Source organism: Spermophilus citellus (assembly GCF_964194105.1).
Source record: "Spermophilus citellus genome assembly, chromosome: 18".
NCBI lineage: Eukaryota > Metazoa > Chordata > Mammalia > Rodentia > Sciuridae > Spermophilus > Spermophilus citellus.
Genome location: NC_138200.1, coordinates 10,660,165 through 10,681,988, shown reverse-complemented (window position 1 = coordinate 10,681,988; position 21,824 = coordinate 10,660,165). Strand labels below are relative to the sequence as shown.

The 21,824-nt window shown below is 52.3% G+C and overlaps 1 protein-coding gene across 5 annotated transcripts; it reads right to left on the bottom strand.

Moving 5' to 3' along the window:
- Positions 1-4,776: 4,776 nt before the first annotated feature.
- On the bottom strand, positions 4,777-20,880 carry PPP1R13L (protein phosphatase 1 regulatory subunit 13 like). Of its 5 annotated transcripts, none has more exons than XM_081273434.1 (14): positions 20,558-20,691; positions 15,844-15,920; positions 15,619-15,761; positions 14,713-15,223; positions 14,520-14,618; positions 14,350-14,441; positions 13,629-14,121; positions 11,807-12,267; positions 8,691-8,822; positions 8,482-8,615; positions 8,228-8,394; positions 7,275-7,474; positions 5,308-5,370; positions 4,777-5,213 (listed from the first exon to the last, which is right to left on the bottom strand). In XM_081273434.1, exons 2-13 carry the CDS (start codon positions 15,896-15,898, stop codon positions 5,332-5,334), a joined length of 2,526 nt encoding a protein of 841 aa, XP_081129560.1. In that variant the 5' UTR covers positions 15,899-15,920; positions 20,558-20,691; the 3' UTR covers positions 4,777-5,213; positions 5,308-5,331. The 5 variants fall into 5 exon arrangements, with proteins under 5 accessions (XP_081129560.1, XP_081129561.1, XP_081129562.1 ...); XM_081273435.1 differs by lacking the exon at positions 4,777-5,213 and adding an exon at positions 17,863-18,008 and having other exon boundaries at positions 5,250-5,370; positions 20,558-20,660; XM_081273436.1 differs by lacking the exons at positions 4,777-5,213; positions 20,558-20,691 and adding an exon at positions 20,837-20,880 and having other exon boundaries at positions 5,250-5,370.
- Positions 20,881-21,824: the final 944 nt, after the last annotated feature.

The window sequence follows — 21,824 nt, the reverse complement described above, 5'->3', positions numbered from 1 at the left end:
AAAGCTCCAATTAATACAAACTAAGTATTTGATAAATGCTAGTTTCTGTGTGCTCAATAAGTAGTTATGGGGCATCTGTTGTGTTCCTGGAACATATGTCCATGACTGCTCTGGTTCCTGTCCTCAAAGAACAATACTAGGGCTGGGGATGTGGCTCAAGCGGTAGCGCGCTTGCCTGGCATGCGTGCGGCCCGGGTTCGATCCTCAGCACCACATACCAACAAAGATGTTGTGTCCGCCGAGAACTAAAAAATAAATATTAAAAATTCTCTCTCTCTCCTCTCTCACTCTCTCTTTAAAAAAAAAAAAAAAGAACAATACTAAGTATACAAAAAAATATATAAAGCCAGGCATGGTGGCACATGCCTGTAATCCCAGTAGCTTGGGAGCCTGAAGCAGGAGGATCGCAAGTTCAAAGCCAGCCTCAGCAACTTAGCGAGGCCCTGTCTCTAAATAAAATACACAAAGGGCTGGGGATGGGGCTCAGTAGTTAAGTGCCCCTGGGTTCAATCCCTGGTACCAAAAATAAATAAATAAATAAGTATGATTATAAGCATGGCAAATACTGTGAAGGAAATTTTCAGAAAAGCATAAAGTCTTTACTGGGATGCCTGTTATGGTCTGTGGGATCTATTGACCAGAGTCATCAGGGAAGGCTTCCTAGAAGTACTGAGGACAGGGCCAGGGTGACAGCTCACTGGTGGAGCCTGTGTTTAGCACTCATGAGACCCTGGGTTCAATCCTTAGCACCAATAATAAAAATTTTTAAATAAAATAGAGTACTGGAGTTGGGCAACGTGGCACATGCCTGTATTCCCAGCAGCTCAGTAGGCTGAGACTGGAGGATCTCAAGTTCAAAGCCAGCCTCAGCAAAAAGGAGGCACTAAGCAACTCAGTAAGACCCTGTCTCTAAATAAAATACAAACTAGGGCTGGGGATGAGGCTCAGTTGCCCCTGAGTTCAGTCCCCCGGTACCCACCCCCACTCCCAAAAAATAGAGTACTGGATTGACATATCCCAGGCCCTGTGCTAAATATCCCATTACCTCCCTGACATCATCTTCTACTCTTCTCTCTCCACGCTGCTCCTCCAGGCACCCTTGGGGCCCTGGTTCTGCCATCCAGGCAGCAGGCACTTGCATTAGTGAGCTATTTCTGCATAAATTATCCCCAAATATCATGGTTACAAACAACAGCACTTATCCCATTTCTTTTATTTCCTCTGTGTGTGTGTGTGTGTGTGTGTGTGTGTGTGTGTGTGTGCGCGCGCGCACTTGGGATGGAACCCAGGCCTCACAAGTGCTAGGCAAGTGCTCTACCACTGAACTATTTCTCTAGCTTTAAAAAAAAAAAAAAAAGTTTTTTTGTGGTAGTGGGGATGGATCCCAAGAGTGCTCTACCACTAAGCTACATCCCCAGCCCTTTTTCTAAATTTTGAGACAGGGTTCTCACTAAGTTGCTGAGGCTGGCCTTGAACTTGTGATCCTCCTGCCTGGCCTCCTGAGTACCTGGGATTACTGGCATGTGCCACGTGCCTAGCTTATTATTTGTTCTATAGATCAGGAGTTGGACACAGCTGCAGACCTCTCAAGTCCCCATTGGACAACATGTTACTGACCTCCCCAGGGGGTTCCTGCGGGATTCAGGTCCTCACTGGCCCCTGCCATGTAGTGTCTTCAAAGGCAACTTGACTCATCAAAACCAGAAACCTAGACTCAGGTTCTTGGATCCAGATCTTTAGGAATGATCACTGGACCCAAAAATTTAAGCCCGGGCAAGGCTATATTAGGGATATTATATCTGCTGGAGCCAGAAGGCAGGCAGCACAGAGCCCGTGCTGACTCCAGGGAAGAGCAAAATAGGAGGGCTGTTGAGGCCTGTACAGGAGGCAGGAACTCAGTCCCTTGATGTCATCACACATAGAGATGGGACTTCGTTTGCGCCTATGCTCTTCTTCATCATGGGCCACAGTCATTACCATCTTTTTTTTTTTTTAACCAAAATGGGTGAATACCAGGAGGCAAGGAGGATGGGGAAGGATCTTAGGATGACTGACAACTGCCTGCTCATGGTTTTTTTTTTTTTTTTTTTTTAGAGAGAGAGAGAGAGAGAGAATTTTTTAATATTTATTTTTTAGTTCTCGGCGGACACAACATCTTTGTTGGTATGTGGTGCTGAGCATCGAACCCGGGCCGCACTCATGCCAGGTGAGCGCGCTAACGCTTGAGCCACATCCCCAGCCCCCTGCTCATGGTTTTGCAAATGCAGTTTTTTCTGTGTAGAGGGCTTGCCTAGCATGCGTGAGCCCTGGGATCATGGGATGGGGAGACAATCCTGGGGTAGATATCCCTGGTCCCTAAACATCATCACAAATCTAAGAGGAAGGTTCCTTTTGAAGGTGAAGGAGGGGGCTAGGAGCCAAGGAATGCAAAGAATGCAGCTCTAGAATCCTAGAAAGGGAGGACCTGAATTCTCCCAAGAGCCTCTGTGGGAAGATGGTTCCCCAAGGTCTTGGTTTCAGCCTAGTGCAAGTGAACTGGGATTTCTGACCTTCAAAATAGTTGGAAAGCTGGGCAAGGTGGTGCATGCCTGTAATGCCAGCGGCTTGGGAGGCTGAAGCAGGAGGATCTCGGGTTCAAAACTAGCCTGGGTTACTTAGTGAGACTCTGTCTCTAAATAAAACATAAAAACGGCTGGGGATGTGGCCTAGTGGTTAAGCGCTCCTTGGCTCAATCCCTGGTACCAAAATTGGAGGGGAGGTCAGAAAATAAATGTATGTTGGGGCTGGGGATGTGGCTCAAGCGGTAGTGCGCTCTCCTGGCATGCGTGCGGCCCGGGTTCGATCCTCAGCACCACATACAAACAAAGATGTTGTGTCCGCCGAGAACTGAAAAATAAATATTAAAAAAAAAAATGTATGTCGTTTTAAGCCACAGAGTTTGTGGTCATTTGTTATGGCAGCCACAGGAAACACACCTCCTGACTTGGCCCGAGGGCTCCGCTCCCTCCCCGTGCCCTCATTGGATCTGTAGTAGATTTTGCTCATCGTTTGGTTTATTTATTTATTCATTTTTACTGTATGTCTCTTGCACTAGAAGGTCAGCTCTCCTGCATGGGGACTTTTTTTTTTTTTTGGTACCAGGGATTGAACCCAGGGGCGCTTAACCACTGAGCCACATCCCCAGACTTCCTTGTATTTTATCTAGAGTCAGGGTCTCACTGAGTTGCTTAGGGTCTCACTAATTTGCTGAGGCTGGCTTTGAACTTGTGCTTCTCCTTCCTCAGCCTCCTGAACTGCTGGAATTACAGGCATGCACCACTGTGCCCAGCCAGCAGGGACATTTTATAGCTGTGTCAAAGACAATTTCAAACAGATACACAGTTAAGAGAAGGGTAAAACATGGGCTGGGGTTGTGGCTTGGAGGTAGAGCGCTCGCCTAGCATGTGTGAGGCACTGGCTTCAATCCTTAGCACCACATAAAAATAAAATAAAGATATTGTGTACCCCTATAACTAAAAAATAAATATTTCTTTTTTTTAAGGGAGAGGAGAGAAAGAGAGAGAGAGAAAGAGAGAATTTATTTTTAATATTTATTTGTTTTTAGTTCTCGGCGGACACAACATCTTTGTTTGTATGTGGTGCTGAGCATTGAACCCGGGCCGCACGCATACCAGGTGAGCGTGCTACTGCTTGAGCTATATCTCCAGCCCAATATTTCTTAAAAAAAAAAAAAAAAAGATTGAGAGAGAGAAAGAAGGGTAAAACACGTACTATACTTCAGCAATGTTCAACCCTGGGCTTATCTTGCTTCCTCTACACACCCTTACTGTCCCCCAGTCCATTATTTTGAAGCAAATCTCATACATCATTTCGTCCAGAAGTATTTCAGAATGTCTCTCTAAAATTAAGGACTCTGTTAGAACATAGGCATAACTCATTAGCACAACTCAGAGAGTATTAATCATTGTTTAGTATCATCAAAGGTGCAGAGAGTATACGAATTTGATAGCAGGGACCTGAGTCTCCATGTTCACTGCTGTGTCCCCAGCTTCAGACAGTGGCAAACAGTAGGTGCTCAAAAAAATGGTAATGACTGAATACTCATGATGATCCCTATGATACTTACCAGATCCATTTCTTTAAGATGGGAAAACAGGCCCAGCAAGCAGAGAATCTTTCCTACATTTCTCCAGCGAGATTTTCTTCCTTCCAAGCTGGGCTTATGTCATTCAGAGATATGAAGGGGTGCGTGGGGAAAGCTTAGGGTTTGCTCAGAGTGGCCACAGTGTCAGGCTGAGGGCTGGCGGAAGAGCTGCAGCCAGGGAGACGTGGGAATCAGAGGTAGGGGACCCTGGAGACCTAACCCATCCCTAGGAGACACACCACGTGACCCCTCCTTCCTGCACACCCTCTGGCCAAGTGCCAGGCAGCCCTTGCCAGGGCCTGTGCAAGGGCTCTAAGATTCTGAATCTGTGAGCCTCATGAATCTCCCTTCTTAATAAAGTTAACCTACCTTGGGCAGTTTGTTACAGTGTGAAAAGCTGCTAATACATATCACTAAATAAAAGACAGAAGAATGTGAAGCGTGGAAAAGAGGAAGGGAAAGGTCAGGGACTCCCCTAGAAAGTGATTGTTTTAAGACTGCTTTGCCAGGGGAGGAGGCACAGCTCAGTGACAGAGCCTGCCCAACATACGTGAGGCCCCAAGTTCCATCCCCAACAAACAAACAAAAGCCCACACTGATTTGCCCACCATGAGCATTTATTGAGTCAGAACAGGATCAAAAGAGAAGGGAGTCGATTTCTGTGCAAACTACCTTTATTTATAAAGAAAACTCCCGCATTTTGTTATAAACATAAAACCAGCACTTTGTGAAGGCACTTAACTGGGGAAGGCGGGGTGAGGATCCTGGTGGAAACCAGCGGGTCTCCCCCAGACCCCAGAGCTTCTGGGTGACAAGGGATAGGAGTGACTCCCAGGGGAAGTCAGTTGGGGGGGGTGTGTGTCTCGAATCCCAGGCTCAGCTGGGATGGTGGGTTGGCTGCTGAGGGTGAGGAGTGATTGGCAGTCAGGGCGGGAAGCACTTTGGACGGGATCTGCTTTGGCAAATGTGGAGGATCTCCTGCCCCCAAGATTCTCAGCTTCACCCCTGGGGCCTCCACGGTTAAGGCGGATTGCTAAACTTAAGGCTGAAGTTCTCCTCCACTGGGCTTCTGGAAGAGCCGAGAAATGGTGGTGAGGGCCCCACCCCTGCAGTATGTGGAGGGGGACATCTGGGGCGAGGGCAGGCTGGCTTGCTCTTGTCACCTGGGAAAACATCCTTCTGTCCGGCTAGACTTTATTCCTCTGCGGCTTCACCCTGGGGAAGAGCTGAGGGGAGCAGACCTTCAGACAGATATTGGGGCTCCAGCCCTCATCCTTCTCTATGCCCACCAAGGAGGTGGACTGCCTCTATCTCCCATCCCTTCCTCCCGGGCTCCTCCCAGCACTCAGAATCCCAAGTCTCTTGTCCCCTCTAAGCACCATACAAGGCCTTGGTTTCAGCAGCAGATGGAAGGGAATCTTCTGGGTCTATTAAACTGCCATAAAACTGATGCCTCCTTCTCCCTACCACCCAGCTTCTCCTGAATTAAAAGAATATTCTTGATGGGCGCTGTGGTGTACGCCTATAATCCCAGCAGCTCCGAGAGGCTGAGGCAGGAGGATCTCAAGTTCAAAGCCAGCCTCAGAAAAAGTGAGGCGCTAAGCAACTGAATGAGACCCTGTCTCTAAATAAAATACAAAATAGGGCTGGGGTTGTGGCTCAGTGGTTGAGTGTCCCTGAGTTCAATCACCCACCAAGGGAAAAAAAATTCTTTGCAGAAATATAACAGAACCCTCACTCAACCCTGGGGGGGATCTTCTAAAATTTTATAGAAGTTAGAATTCTACTCTGATTTTATTAATGGATTCTTCCTCATCTAGCCTCATGCTGCAGAATAAAACCACCTTCTGCCATGGCTGTGATATGCGATTTCCCCCAAGATACCGGGGATTGAACCCTGAAGCATTTGACCACTGAGCCCCAGGCCTATTTATTTATTTATTGAGTCAGGGTCCAACTAAGTTGCCAAGGATTCTCAAACTTGAAATCCTCCTGTCTCAGCCTCCCAAGTAACTGGGATTACAGTCAAGTGCCACAGTGCCCAGCTATAATCCTTGAACTTTCCCCCATCACTAAGATGGGATTCTTTTTTTTTTTTAATATTTTTTTAGCTGTACTTGGACACAACACCTTTATTTTATTTATTTAATTTCATATGGTGCTGATTATTGAACCTAGTGCCTCACACATACTAGGCAAGTGCTCTACCACTGAGCCACAGACCCAACCCAAGATGGCATTCTTTTTTAAAAATCTTTTCTTGGGGGCTGGGGATGTGGCTCAAGTGGTAGCGCGCTCGCCTAGCATGCATGAGGAACTGGGTTCGATTCTCAGCACCACATAAAAATAAAATAAAGATATTGTGACCACCTAAAACTAAATAAATATTTAAAAAATCTTTTCATTCCTTTTTATTAAGCCTTATTGTTATATATAATAGTTGGGTTCATCCTGATAAGATGGGATTCCTTTTTAACCTCCCCATCAAAATAATCAGGGATGATAATAAAAACTTTTTTTTTTTTTTTTTTTTTTTTGGCAGTGCTGGGAATGGAACCCAGGACCTTGAGCATGCAGACAGGCCACACTCCCAACCCAGTAAAAATGCCTGATCAAGCTGGAATCAACTCTGGGTGTGGTGGCACATAACTGGGACCTTATCAGTTTAGGAGGCTGAGGTAGGAGGATTGCATGTTCAAAGCCAGCCTCAGCAATTTAGCAATGCCCCTAAGCAACTCAGAGAGCCTCTGTCTCCAAATGATAAACAAACAAAGGAAAGTCTGGGGATGTGGCTCAGTGGTTAAGTTCCCTGGGTTCAATCCCCAGTACAAAAAAAATAAATAAATAAAAATAAAAAAATTAAAGATTTGAAGGGGAACCCAATGGCTGTACTGGTGAGGACCCCACAAAGGCACCGGCCCTGGGAGGCTCTTCCTCACCCACTCCCCTGACTGTGGGCGACTTTCCCTTACCCCATTATTATTACCGGGGGCTTTTCTCCTCCGTCTATCAACGATTGACCCGTCCAGCCTGCCTCACCCATTCCACTGGGCTGTCCTCCCTCCCTTTCTCCTGTGAGCTCTGCCCCAAACTGCCACTGGAGGCCCTTGGGACATCTCTCTGAGCTCACCCCGAAGTAGTTCCGCGGCACGTAGCCCTCCTGGCCGTGCAGCGTAGCCCACCACCAGTCGGTCTCCTCTGGCCCGTCCCTCCGCAGGATGGTGACTGAGTCGCCCTCACGGAAGGATAGCTCGTCCCCGAACTCAGCGCTGTAGTCCCAGAGGGCGTACACCGCCCCACTGTGCATCAGCCCCATGCTCTGCTCCACGTCTGAAAGGCCAGGATCGCCATGGTGAGAGCTCGGCAGAGGGCTGGGGACAGGGGCTGACCCCTGGCGCTTGTCCTAGCCAACTGGAGTTGTGCGTGCTCAGGTCAGGGGACAGGAGCCAGAGGGGAAGTCTGATGCTGGAACTGGCAGCCTCTAACATTGCAGGACACCAGGAAGCGGGTCACCGCCCTGTTCCCCTGGCGCACATTACCAATCACTCCAGCCCAAGGTCCCTAAGGCCAACTGCAATCCAAGTTGCCCTTCCAGGTGGGCAGCAGAGACCCTCCGCTTGATCCCCGTGGTCCCCCTACTCGCCCTCCCTCAGGGAAACTAGGTGACATCTAGTCTAGAGATGGCACAGCCTCTGGACTCCTCACAAATGCAACAGTCCCTAGGCCCTTCCCAGCTGCATGGCTTCTCACCTGCCAGGTGTGTACTGCGGCCTCAGACAGGTGGGAGAGCCCACCTGCTCAGCCCTGTGCCGGGTCGATGGTATAGCTGGAAACTATAACTTCCCACCTCGCAGGTAGAAAGCGGGGAGCAGCACCATCTCCACCCCGTCTCCCCGCAGGTCTCCATAAAAATGACATGCCCTCCACTGCCACGCCCCTCCCCAGAGGTGGCCCACTCCACATCCCTCTCTCCAGAGATCCCGCTGGTGCGGCACCCACGTCCTCCTCTCCCTATGGGGCGCAGCCTGCGTTGCAGCCAGGTGGGAGGTTCAGCACCAGCCCAAGAGCCCCAGCCCGGCGCACCTGCCAGGTAGGTGGCGCAGTCAGCATAGCCCTCCCGGTAGGGATCGCATTTCTCGATGGCGGTGGCGCCGTCGCTGAGAGTGGTGGCGAAGATTGCAGCGCCATGCTGCACAAGCACGGTGCAGATGGCCGTGTCGTTGCAAGACGCCGCGCAGTGCAGAGGTGTCCTAGGCGCGGGAGGCATGCGTGAGGGGGTCGCGCCAGCCCGCGGGGCCGCCCATGCTCACGCCAGTCCCCTGCTGCTTAGGCCTCACCAGCCGTGGCTGTCTGGGGAGTTGACATTGGCGCCCGCCGCGATGAGGAAGTCCACGATCGGGTAGTTGGCGCCGCAGATGGCATTGTGCAGCGCTGTGATGCCCTCCTCATTGGGCTGACTCGGGTCGTTCATCTAAGCGGGCCAGGAAGGGGCTTAGTACAGTGGATGTCACCCCACACCCGCCACCTCCAGCTCAGCGTCCCTCACCTCCTTCACCGCCTGCTGCACCACCTCCAGCTCCCCGGTCAGCGCCGCGTCCAATAGCAGCACCAGCGGGTTGAGCCGCGCCCGCCGGGCCTTGCGCGGGGAGCCCGCCTTCCGCAGCACCGAGCGCATCTCCTGCGGGACAGGGCGGGGACCTCAGAGACTAGGAGGGATTGTTAGTACTGCAAACCCATTAGGGGGAGGCCGGGGACCACAGGCTTAAGGACCAGGCAGCAGCTGCCCAGATCGCCCAAGTACCCAGTGGGAAGGAGGAGGGCTGGGATTCGCACTGGGGAGAGGTGCGTCCTGGCCCCAGTGCTGCGGTCCTCCTGAACTCTACAACAGCAAATAACTTTGGATCTTGACCCTGAGACCTGCGAGTAACTGAGAGGCTATGGCGTGGGTACAGCAAATAACTTTGGATCTTGACCCTGAGACCTGCGAGTAACAGAGGCTATAGAGTGGGTGGCCAAGTAATTCCAGACCTTCAAGATAATGAATGTGGAATCCAGTTATTCACTATATACACAGCACACGTGCACACACATGCATGTGCATACACATATATACGACTACACAAAATAAATTATGTATTAAAAATATAGATACAGATAAAATGCCATGAAGCACGCATGACAAGTGCTACCAGGTCTTAATTCCAGAGGTTTGGGATGAGTATTCATCATGTTATTCATGTGCTTTCTTGTTTTTCATTTCCTCCTACAAGATTTATTTCTACGGAGTGTGTGTTTGTGCGCGCGCGCACACACGCAGTGTTAGTTATTCTGGTCTTGGCTGTCTCCAGCATTTCAATGATTGCAAGATTCTGAAATTTAGAGATACTAAGAGGCAGTGAATCCAAAATCTTCAACTGCTCAGTTATTTTTCTTTCTTTCTTTCTTTTTTTTCTTCTTCCCAGTACTGGGGATTGAACCCAGGGCCAGGTGCATGCTAGGCAAGAACCTACCACTGAGCTACATCCCCAGCTCCTTTTATTTATTTATTTTTTTAATTTGAGACAGGTTCTTGCTAAATTGCTCAAGGTAGCCTCAGACCTGTGATCCTCTTGTGTCAGTCTCCTGAGAGGCTAGGATCACCAGTATGCCCTGTTATTTCAAGTTTCCAATATGTTGTGATTGCAGAAATGCTAAATTGTACTATTTCCTTCACTATTTTGAACTGTGGAGGGGCCAGGGTTTTGCAATCCTGATATCTATGAGAACTTTCATATTTTACTATTAGAATTTCATTGCAAAAGATGGAAGAAGATACTCAAAATGTTTATCACAGCTCGGAGTGCTGAGACTTTTGTTCTCGGTACTGATTACTGTTTTTTCCATGTTTTCTATGGTGTTTATGTATTATTTTATATCGTGTTTCTATCAGAAAGTGTTAATTTAAAATATTACTCTTAATAAAAAAATATGGGGGCTGGGATTGTGGCTCAGCGGTAGAGCGCTCGCCTAGCACAGGCAGGACCCGGGTTCGATCCTCAGCACCACATAAAAATAAAGGCATTGTGCTGTGTCCATCTACACCTAAAAAAAAATTGGGGGGGGGTACCAAGGATTAAATTCAGGGGCACTTGACCCCTGAGCCACATCCCCAGCCCTATTTTGTATTCTATTTACAGACAGGGTCTCACTGAGTTGCTTAGGGCCTCATTAAGTTGCTGAGTTCAATTCTTGAATTTTGTCTCTTCAAGCTTCTCCATGGCCAGGACATTGTGATTCTCTGAAGGGACAATTCTCCTATTTTGAGATATCATCCTTCCCCTCTTGATCTCAGGGCCCTGAGCCTATACGTTCCTAGGCTCTACCCTGGAGAGACTGGGAACAGGCATTTTGGGGTGTCTGCTTCACCCCCACTTCTCTGGGAACTGTCCCATACACATCTACCCACACTGTGTTCAGGACAGTTCCACCTAACTATAACTCTGCCCCCATCCCCGATGCACAGTCAAAACTAAGATGGGGGGGCTGGGATTGTAGCTTAGTGGTAGAGTGTTCACCTAGCATGTGTAAGTCACTGGGTTCAATCCTCAGCACCACATAAAAATAAATAAATAAAATGAAGGTATTGTGTCTATCTATAACTAAAAAAAAAAAAAAAAAAAAAAAAAAAAAAAAAAAAAAAACTAAGATGGGCAAGAGACCATCCCCTGGGCAAATGACAACATCAATGGCAGCTAACAGTTATGTGCCAGGCACCATTCTACCCACTCAATACACTAGACCTTCACAGCAACCTCATGAGGTGGCTTGTGGGAGACCAACCTTGCACTTGACTGGGCAATGTGGCCTCAGGCACCCATGCTGCTAGACTGCCCCGCTCTTCTAGGGTTGAGTGACTGTCTTCATGCCCAGGCGTGCCTTCCTACAGCCCTATGGGTGGAGCTATGCTCACCTGCTCCTTTGTAATATAACCCCTCACCCTGTTTAGGATAGAATGTTCCATGGAAGTGCCTTGTGTGTGTCCCCTTCTCTTACTGTGCCCTTAGGTGTGGCCTACCCAGGTGTCAATCTGCTGACAGTGGACATCGCAAAGATAGACTCAGCCCCTGAAACCTGACCCCTTGCCTCATTTGAATGGCTTCTCAGTAAAAGGGGTCAGCGCATGCTCTCTCTCTCTCTCTCTCTCTCTTTCTTCGGACCCAAAACGTCAGAGGAGCCGTCACAGCGACCCCAAAAAGGTATTTGTGTCTCTTGTGTGGTTATTTTGCGCAGCCCAGTCAGCCCAGTTCCCCTGGAGTGACCCCTGAGCCTTTTAGTTGCAAGAACAGAAACCCGGCAGTGGCTGTTATTCTCACCATTCACAAATGAGGACACTGAGGCCCAGAGAGGTTACATGTCTCACCCAAGACTGCACAGCTGGTAAGTGGCACACAGCCAGGATTCAAACATAGATGAGCCCAGCTCTATGGCCAATGCTCTTAACCACTGGCCCCAGGGACCAGCGACTCAGTCTCCATCACATGGGAGGCTGGGTTCCCAGACTCCTGGACTAGCCCTCGGAAGAGGGCTGCTTCTCTCACATAAGGCACGTACTTGAGAATGTTTTGTTACAGCAGCTGGCCCCAGACTCTAGCAGACACACCCGTTTCCTCCTGTGTTACTTACCACGCTCTGTGGCTGCTCTGGTGGGCTGCTCTGGGGCGGGGCTGGGGGCGGTAGGGGAGCTGGTGGGGCAGGAGCAGGGGGCCCGGCCCTGGCCTCAGATCCCTCGGTGATGGGCATCAGCTCCGGCTCAGGCCCCCCAGGCCCTGGCCCGCCATGCCGGTGGAAGAGGCGGCTGATGATCTGCTGGTACTGCTTCTTGTGAGTAGGGGGCAGGGCCACGGCGGGGCTCTGCTCCATGGAGCCCCTGCGTTTGAGGGGTCGAGGAATCTCAGCCAGCACCCGGGCCACCTCCTCCAGCTCGGGCACCGACTGCGCCTCAGGGGGCAGCGCTGGCTGCAGCCTCGTGGGGCTGAGGGGCCGAGTTACAGCGCCTTCGTCTGCATCACCGGCCTCCAGCACCGGTGTCAGCAGCCCCTCTAGCTCAGGCTCAGCCTCGATCTCGGCAGGGGGTTTGAGGAGGCCTAGCAGGAACAAGAACCCAATCAGAGGACAAGTCCTCTGAAGGCCCCCAAAACTCTCCACAACTTCCAGGGTCTGAAATCACTACCTTATTTTCTGTGTGACCTCAGGGCAGTTTCATGCCTTCTCTGGGCTACATATTCCCTGAACTGTGAACAATACGTACTTAGGATGTGCCTGGCACTTTACATGCTGGTCTTGTTGAACTCTCCCCACTAGGCTACTATCTCCATACTATGCGAAGGAAATCTGAACCTCAGAGAGAGTTAACTAAGTTACCCAAAGTCACTCTGCTGGCTGACTTCAGAATCTGTACTCCTAGCAACCATGAAGACTGGACTTTCCAGGATCTCCAAGCTTTCCTCTCCTACCATCTCGGGCAGAAAACTCCTGCCAGAAGTAGAATCCCAGCATTTAATGATCTCTTCTCTCTGCCTTATTGCCCTTTGGCAGTGGGAGCTGGGTGTGGTGGTGCACACCTTAATCTCAGGGTCTCAGGAGGCTGAGACAGGAGGACTGCAAGTTCAAAGCCAGCCTCAGCAACCTAGCAAGGCCATTAAGCAACTTAGTGAGACCCTGTCTCAAAATAAAAAACAAAAAGGACTGGAGATGTGGCTCAGTGGTTAAGCACCCCTGGGTTCAATCACTGGTACCAAAGCAAGCAAGCAAGCAAGCTTTAGACAGGATCTTGGTAAATTGGGAGGACTCACTAAGTTGCTGAGGCTGGCCTTGAACTTGTGATCCTCCTGCCTCAGCCTCCTGAGTTGCTGGGATTATAGGCGTGCACCACCGCACCCATTGTAACAATCACTATTATGACATAATCCCTGTCACCCTCCTATAAGGTAGATATTAATCTCTCTTCACAGATGGGTAAACAGATACTCAGACAAGTTAGGTAACTCATCCTGAGTCACACAGTAAGCCAGTGGTGGAGAGATGCTGAAATCCTCTCTGCTTAACTGCAAAGATCTCGTACCAAAAAATATTAATGATTATCATAATAAATGATAGCCATTGAGGGATTACTATGCATTGGGCCCTATTTCAAGGACTCGATATGGTTTTAATACCACCTCCCATAAGATGGGCTCTTATCATTGTTCAGTTTTTACACTCAAGGAAATTGAGGTCCAGAAAAGGTTAAGTGACGTCCCTGAGGTCACACAGTGTAGAAGCAAGCAGTCTGCCCCAGGGTCCATCCTTAACCACTGTACCATCCCTGGCTCCTGTGCCAATGCCCAAGTTCATCTGGCCTAGCTCTCTGAAGGGCAGTGTCTGGAAGGAGCCGGCTCTCCCAGCTAATCTGTTCCTTCATTGTCCTCCCTTCACCCAGCCCTCTAGGGGCCTGTTATTGACTCACCTTCATTCACCGGTGGCCATGTCTGTTGGGGGACCTGGGGGACTGGAGCCTGGGGTTGGGCCTGGGGCTGGGGCTGAGGCTGGGGCTGGGGTTGGGGCTGGGGTTGGGGGGGCAACTGGGGCTGTGGTTGGGGCTGGGGCTGCAGTTGGGTCTGGGGGGGTGGCTGGGACTGGGGAGGCAGCTTAGGTGGGGGTGCTCTGGAGAAGACGGAGGACCCAGGGAGCATGGCTCTGCTGGCCCCCTGTTCCCAGAAAGCGTTCTGCAACTTGAATATCATGCTGAGGGGGATGGGACGCTGGCGAGGGGCACTGCGGGACTGGGGGCTGGAGGGGGGCATGGGGATGCGGCTGACAGGCTGCCAGCTGCGGGGCAAAGTGCCTGACGAGGCGGCAGAGCCCAGCGAGCGACGGTAGCTGCCCACGTCTGAACGCCTGTCGTTGGCGAGAGGGGAGACCTTGTAGTTGCGCGGCAGGGTGGCGCTGGTGAGGTTGTCCTGGGGAGTAGAGGGAGAAAGTGAGCCGGGAGCAGAGGCTCTTAAGGGAAAGAGAAGGAGATAGGGGCACAGGGGCGAGAAGGGAGAGGAGGAGGCATGAAGCCAGGGGGTGAGAGAGCGGGTCCAGGAGGGGTGCAAATCAAGATAAAGAAGGAAGCGCCTGGGGAAGGGCGTGGGGCTCCGCCAGGAGGCCCCCAGCTCCCTCACCTGGCGTCCCTGGCCCCTCACCTTGCCGGTGGCCCCCAGCCCATCCAGGCTGCTCTCTCTCCAGGGCAACAGCTGCAGGCCTGGCGAGGCGGGTCGTGCAAAGACGTCCAGACCTGAAGGGCAGGAATCATTAGGGCCGGGGTCGGGGGTCCTCGCCTCGGGGCCCCCACTGCCCGGGCTTCCTGGCTCACGTTCGTAGCTGGCTGTCTGCGTGGATTTCTTCTCGTAAGCCACGTCCAGATCAGACTCGTTCCAGGCTTTCGGGGGTCGCCGGCGCAGCGTCAGGTCATCTGGGGCGGGTGGTTGCGCATGAGGATGTGACGGGGGGGGGGGGGGGACTGGACCCCAGTCCCCGTCGCACCCCATTTGGGGCCCCTGCCTCACCTTGCGCGCGCAGAGGCGGGGCGAAGGCGCTGCCGCCCGCGCCCAGCAGGGGGCTCCCGAAGGCCGAGGGCGCGTCGTAGGCTGCTGCAGGTGGGCGCGGCGAGGGCCCGCGCTCAGGGAAGAAGGCCTGGGGCCCCTCCGCCAGAGGGCTGCCACGCGGGGAGCCCGCACGTCCCAGATAGTCGAAGGGCGTAGGGGGACCTTGCTGGCGGAGCGGGCCTGACCCCGGCCGCGGAGAGGGAGCACGGCCCAGGGGGCTGGCGGCGCCTTCGAAAGCGCGCGGCCGCGGCGAGGGCGCGCGGTCCAGGCTGCCGTAAGCATCAGGCTGCAGATAGAGCGGGGTGCGCGGAGATGATGGTCGGCCCTTTGGGGATAGAGGGCTGTAGGGGAGCAGGGCCGGAGCACTCTCGGAGCGTCCAAACTGGGTGTCTGCGCTGTCCGTGGCTGTCTTCCGGGGGGACCCTCGGCTGCCGAAAGGCTCGGGGACCGGGCTGGAGCTGTACCGGGACAGCTGTGGGGAGGCCAGGACGTTGGGGGGTGAAAGGATACATTAGTGGAGGGGTCAGGGGGCGGTGGAATCAAAAGAGGTCACCAAAGGTCAACCCAGAGGAGAGCACCAGGGTGGAAATTTTGGCACAGCGAGCTCAGATGAGCTGTGCTGGGGAAGGAGCCCAGACTTAGGGCTGAGGCTAGCCTATCACTGTTTGCGCGACCTGGGAAAAGGCCCCTTTGCTTCCCGGGATCCTATAGGTCATCCACCTCCCCTGGTCCTCTCTTTCAAGTGTCCTTGAATACCTATGACCTACACAACCATTGCGGGCAGCCTTGACTGAAATCCAAGCCTCCGACCTGGGTATGGAGAGAAGAGAAGCTGGCTTCCGGGGTCAGGGCAGGAACCCGGCTCACCCTAGGGGGGACTCCGCCCTGCGGGCCAGGAGGAGCTGGCGAGTCCGACCACAGTGACTCAAGCTGCTTAGTCAGTTCGTCCACCTTGGCCGCCGCCGTATCCAGCTCCATCTGTTTCAGGTCCATGTGCTTCATGGCCAGCGCTGGGCAGGCGGGAATGAGGGTCAGGACCAGGCCTCCTGGCAGGGCCCTGCCCCCGCAAGCCCCGCCCCCGTCCCAGCTCACACTGGAAGTTCAGGTCCAGAAGGTCCCGCGCGCTCTGGAATGCCTCGCTGTCCATGGTGCCGGCCGGAGCGGGGCGCCTGCGTGGTGGGGGAGCTGTCTGAGACCTCGCCCTCGGGGACGCGGGGCGCCTCTACTCTTCGTTCCTTCCGCCAGATGTGCTTTACCCTTCCAGTTCCCAGATGGGAAATGTCCACTCCTTCAAAGCCCAGTCCATTCACTCACTACCTAGAAGTCCAAATCGGTTCTAGAAGGCTTCAGACACTTTTCTCTCTTTAGCGGTTCCTTGTTCATCTCTTTATCTCTGCCCTAATAAAATGCATCAAGGGGCTGGGATTGTGGCTCAGCGGTAGAGCACTCGCCTAGCGCGTGTGAGGCACTGGGTTCCATCCTCAGCAACTCATAAAAAAATAAATAAAACAAAGGTATTGTGTCTGACTACAACTAAAAAAGTAAATATTAAAAAGGGGAGGGGGGCTGTGGCTCAGTTCTGGAATGCTTGCCCAGAACGTGTGAGGCACTGGGTTCGATCCTCAGCACCACATAAAAATAAATAAGTGAAATGCTGTCCATCTACAACTAAAAATAAATAAATAAATAAATATAAAAAAATGCATCAATTCCTTCAACAAGTATCTATTGATCATCTACTATGTGCCAATGAACATGGAATAAAATTGCAATTATCAGTTACTGTGCTGAATGCCAGCTAGACACCAGAAGATTCTGTGCTAGATGTTAGAGGTATTTATTTAAAATAATAATTGCACTGTCTAACACATCCCAGAGTCCATACCCATTACTTTCAGTTTAATGAAATAAAAACAAGATTGAGGGGCTGGGGATATAGCTCAGTTGGTAGAGAGCTTGCCTTGCATGCACAAGGCCCTGGGTTCAATCCCCAGCACCAAAATTGACTGCAGGGCCACTGTGCTAAATGCATTGCATGCCAAACCTCATTCCATGGTCAAAAGCACCCTAAGCTTAGAAATCTTTGTTCAATGGGCTGGGGTTGTGGCTCAGTGGCAGAGAGCTTGCCTCCCACATGTGAGGCACTGGGTTCAATCCCCAGCACCACATAAAAATAAATAAATAAAATGAAGGAATGTGTACATCTACAACTAAAAAAAAAAATTAAAAAAAAGAAATCTTTGTTCAAGGTCACCCTGCAAGAAGTCTATAGAACTGGGTTTCATATCAGGTTCTAACATGTTAATTCTGTGTCTTCTCCACGAGACTGGAGGAGTCCCAGAGGGCAGTGATTGCTGTTTCTTCTCCTCAAGAGTCCCCATCCAGGGGAGGCCTGGCTCACAGTGACCCATTGTTAGGAGGAGAAACAGGGAGGTGGCTAGCAGCGGATGGGCAGTTGTGGCCACTGGCCCAGTGGGAGGCCACCAAGAACCGGTCAAGCCAGCCTCATCTCCATCCCCATGGTAGCCACCACGCCTGACAGCCCTGTCACCTCCTTGCTACATTGACCTCTTAGCTTTGGCCATAAGACGTGGGTAGCAGGGTGGGCTGTGGCATGCTGATAGCAGCCTCTGTCTGGGAAACCACGGAAACAGAACCTGTTAGAGTTGGCGGCTCATTTGGGTGTAGTGGGAGCGTGTGACCTTGGGCCATGAGTCCTCTCCACTCTGGGGCCTCTGTTTCCGCACAGTAGAAGGAGAAGGCTATCCAAAGAAGCCCATTCCATCTCTAAGAGGCCTCCATTCTGAAGATGTGGGGAACTTGAGACTGTAATTAAGGTTCTACAGAGACGGAGTCCCTCAACTTGAGAATTGTTGGAAGTTCTAAATCAAAGATTCTATCTTTGGAACATTCTAGAATTCTCTAATTTGGCTAGCCCAGAATTGTCTTCCTATTCCACTTTCTAGAGATCACACTGTCTTAGAAGTCTACAGCAGAAAAAAGCGCAAGGAGCCAGACTCCCTTCTTTCGAATATGGCAGGATCTCGTTCAGACCCTGGCCAGTGTAGCTCCTTTTCCTAACCTGTAAGATGGGGATAAATAACTGTTCACCTCTTAGGACTATTGTGAGGATCCATCTGGTCTGAAGGAGCAGTAGGAATTCAGGGCTCTGGGAATTGAGGCCTCAGAAAGTAGAGGCTATAGGAATCAAAACTCGGGACTTTTAGAATCTCAGGGATACCCAGGAATCACTGCGTCTGTCAAAATATAAAAACGATCAATTCTGTGCGGCCTTCAGTGCCAGCATTCGACAGTCAGCGGTTCTTTTGGAGGACTGTGTGATTTCCGAAAGTCTAAGGTTCTCAGATTCCATGCTGACATCCTAAGGAAATGCCAGCAATGGGTGTGGGGTTGTCCTGGAGGCTGGTGCCGGGACCGCCAGAGGGCGCACTGTCACCGCCGGATCCCGGCCGGGAGGGCGGACAGCGCCTGAGCTCAGAGCCCGGGAATGCGCGGCGGGCCCGGGCAGGTGCTCACCTCCCGGGGCAGAGGAGGGGGCCGGGCGGGGCGCGAGGGCGGGGCGCGGGCCGCGTCTCTGTTCCCAGGCTCCTGACCCTGCCCTCCGCCCTCAGGTCCTCTTCCCCCGGCAGCCCTCCAACTTCAGCCCTCCAACTTCGGCTCCCCAGTCCCGCGGGCTCCCATCCACCCCCAGGTATCCTCCCCTGGGTTCTCCTCTCCACGCCCCCTCTGCACCTCAGCCAGGTTCTTTGGGGTTAAAGATCCTGTGGGCTTCCTGGAGGAATCGTCCTCAGTAGGGACGAAATCAGGGTGTCGGAATAGGCTGGGAACACCTAGATGAGATTCCTCCAGCTTTGTCCTGGGCTGGGGCTTATTTTCCCCTCTCTGGAACCGGCTAGGGACTTCCCCTCTCTCAGCCTCTGCCTCCACTAGATATTTAGCTTCTCTGAACCTGTTGCCTCCTGGGTATAATGGGGGAATTAATACCTTCACCTCAAAAGGGTGTGAGGATTGGGTGACCTGATTGATCTACAGTGTTGAAATAAATTTCACACATCCAGAATTCTAAATCAACAGCCTTTCTTGGTGGTTCATTAAGATAACACAGGGTCAGGCCAAGTGAGGGCTAAAGATCCTAAGTCATTTTTCTCCCAAAAGGGCCCTTTCAACTCTGAGATTTTAAAAGTCCTAAGTTTCAATGCCTCTGGTCTCAGATTCCTTGCCTAAGGATCACAGAGCTCTAAAGTCCTCTTGTACATTCCTGAGTTCTGCCCCGTGATCATGCCCAGTAACTTGGGGACTGGGACAGGGAGAGCCCTGAGATTCCAGACAGAAGCTGGCAAGAGCCAGAGTGTGGGCAGTGTTTACTCTCCAGCCTCAGTTTCCCCCTGGTAGGGAGGAGTCCTTCCCTGGGTCAGCAAGCATCCTTCATGGTGTAACGCCCAGGTCCGACTTTTGGGAGGTTGCCTGAGACTTCTCTAGACAATAGGGTCTGTCCTGTGTACCTGCCAGACCTGAGCCTGGCACGACATGAGCCGTTTTGGCAGCCAAATTATTATTTTTAATTTTATTTCAGGCTGCCACCAAATGCCCTTCAAGCCCAGACATTAGCAAACACCCCCCTCCCTGTTTAATCCCCCCCACATGACGCATAGGGGTGGAGAAAAGGGGGAGAGAAAGAGGGAGGTATCTGCCTGCCCCTGCCCTCCCCCGGCCTCAAGGACAGACACCTCCAGAATTAGCCTCTATCCCTCCCTTATCTCTCACAATACCTCAGGTCATACTGTGGGAGTAGAGGTGACATTTCTCACTCAGGGTCAGGGCAAGGAGCTCTGGGAGGGAGTTTAGCTAGACAATCTGGTGGAATCCTGCACCCCACCCCAGACAGCTGCCATAACCGGAAGGAAGAGGTCAAATCCTGACCCCCTAACGCTGCTGTCACCTCTAAGCCTCAGTTTACCAATTCCTCTTTGTGCAATGCTTCCGTGGCAGACCAAACCCCCATTCTGGAATTCTGCCCTAGGCTCTAGAATGACCTCTGCAAACCCCAGAAGTTTCCCACCCCCATGGGGCAATAGGAGCTCCCCCACCCCCGCCAGGGGGCTCCCTGGGGCTGACGTCCCTCCTCTGGTTAGGCAGGTCTGACGCCTCAGTTAATGACATGTTGGGGTTTGCTCAGCGGCACAAGGGAGGTTGGAGAACTTCCCCAGTTTTCTCACCCCCTGCCCCCACCCTAGAGCTGGAAGTGCAGGGAGGGCAGGGGCATACCCTCCAGAGGGACCCAGGGTACCTGTCCTGGTCTATTTCAGAGACCAGTTTCCACTATCTCCGGCACACCCTTAATTCTGCTCAGAGACCTAGAGGCTCAGTCCAGAAAGCAGCCGGAGGACGACGGTAGAGTGACCACTCTTTCCAGAGGGTCCCCCCCACCCCCATCCAAGCCTCCCATTTCTGCCTAAGATTCAGGGATCTGAGGCTCTAATATTTCCCAAAGACTCGGACTTCCAAAAGTCCACAACTCGAGAGACTCAGCCTCCTCGCATGTATCACTGGACCCCTTTGGACCTGAGTCCTCCATTCCAAGAACTCAGACATCCAAACCCCTTCTCCTTTCACCCAGTAATTCAGGCATCCTAGTATCCTAGTTCTCTTTTCCAGGCACCCAGGCATCTGCGCACCCCAAATTGGCCCTGGGACCCGGCGTCCAAGTCCCCTCCCACTTCCCTCCCCCAGGGACATGGTGTCTGGTTCTTTAGGGGTCGCTGGACCCCTGAAGGGTGAAACTCACGGGTCCGGGGCAGATCCTGGCACCAGGGGGTCTTCCTCCGGCTCCAGCTCCAGCTGCTGGGAGCCGAGGACGGGGCGGGGCAGGCGCAGGGAACAGGTTAGACGACGTGACTCTGGCTGGAGGGAGGCGGGTCCCTGGGGGGGGGCGGGCAGAGATCGCGTCAAGCACCCTGGGACTTGTAGTCCCAGAGGGGCAGGACGCAGACATTCCCATATGTATTCACTCTAAATCCATTTCACAGACAGGAAGAGCAAGACACAGAAGGGTCGAGACTCCCACCTCAGGTAGAAGCAGAAGACGAACTCCTGGGCCCTTCCTCACTCCTCCAGGCTCAGTTTCCCCTTTCCTGAGTGAAGATTTGGACGCTTCTAAAGGGGTGGAAAATTGGAGCATAGTGAAAGTCACAGGCTCCAATCCACAGATTTAAGGCCAAATCTGTAACCCCTTGGGTCTCTGAATTTCAATCTCCGGGTGGGTGAAAAGCGGCGGAATGAACATTTCAGGATTTCCCAGCAAGAGCCCAATAGGGCTAAACTACAATCCCCAGTAGCAGGCGCGACCGACGCCCGGCGCCTCGAGGCTTCGGATCCTCTGGGAATTGTAGTCTCGGAGCCCATAAGGGGCGGCTCCCCAAAGTTTCCCTCGCCCACAAGCGGGTCACTGTTTGGAGATCCCAGGCGGAAAGAACACTTCCCATTCCCCTTGACCCTCTGGAAAGCCGCAGAGGAAGGGGGAACCCCATGTCTGGAGTTGGATCCAAAATCTCCGCAGAGGGGGCGGGAAGCGGCGCTGACACACTGGCCAGGAATGCAGTCGGGTCACCCTGTCTAGCCACTGTCCCGCAGCTCCACCCGCCGCCCCACGCAGTGCAGTTCTGGTGGGAAGGGGCGTGGGCACGTCCCCCAAATCCGCACCCACGTGCGGCTGTTTATAGGCGCCTCGGGGCAGGGAGGGGTCGACAATGAGAACTTCTGTCCCCTCACCCTTACTCAAAGCCATAGGGGATATTTCTCAAGCACTAGACTTGATCCCCTAGAGCATTTACGAATCTGCTTTGATCCACGAACCCCGCCCCTTCGCCCGCACAGTTCCAGTTCCACAGGAGTCCCGCTTCACAGGCTCCGCCCCCAGACCCTCAGACTCCTCCTCTTGTGTTTCCCGCTACCCCAGAATCCAGAAGCCCCGCCCCCTAGCTGTTACTTAAAGCCCTGCTGGGAAAATTACCCCATTCTTTCATTTTTCGAATTCTCTCTTAATTCCTAAATTT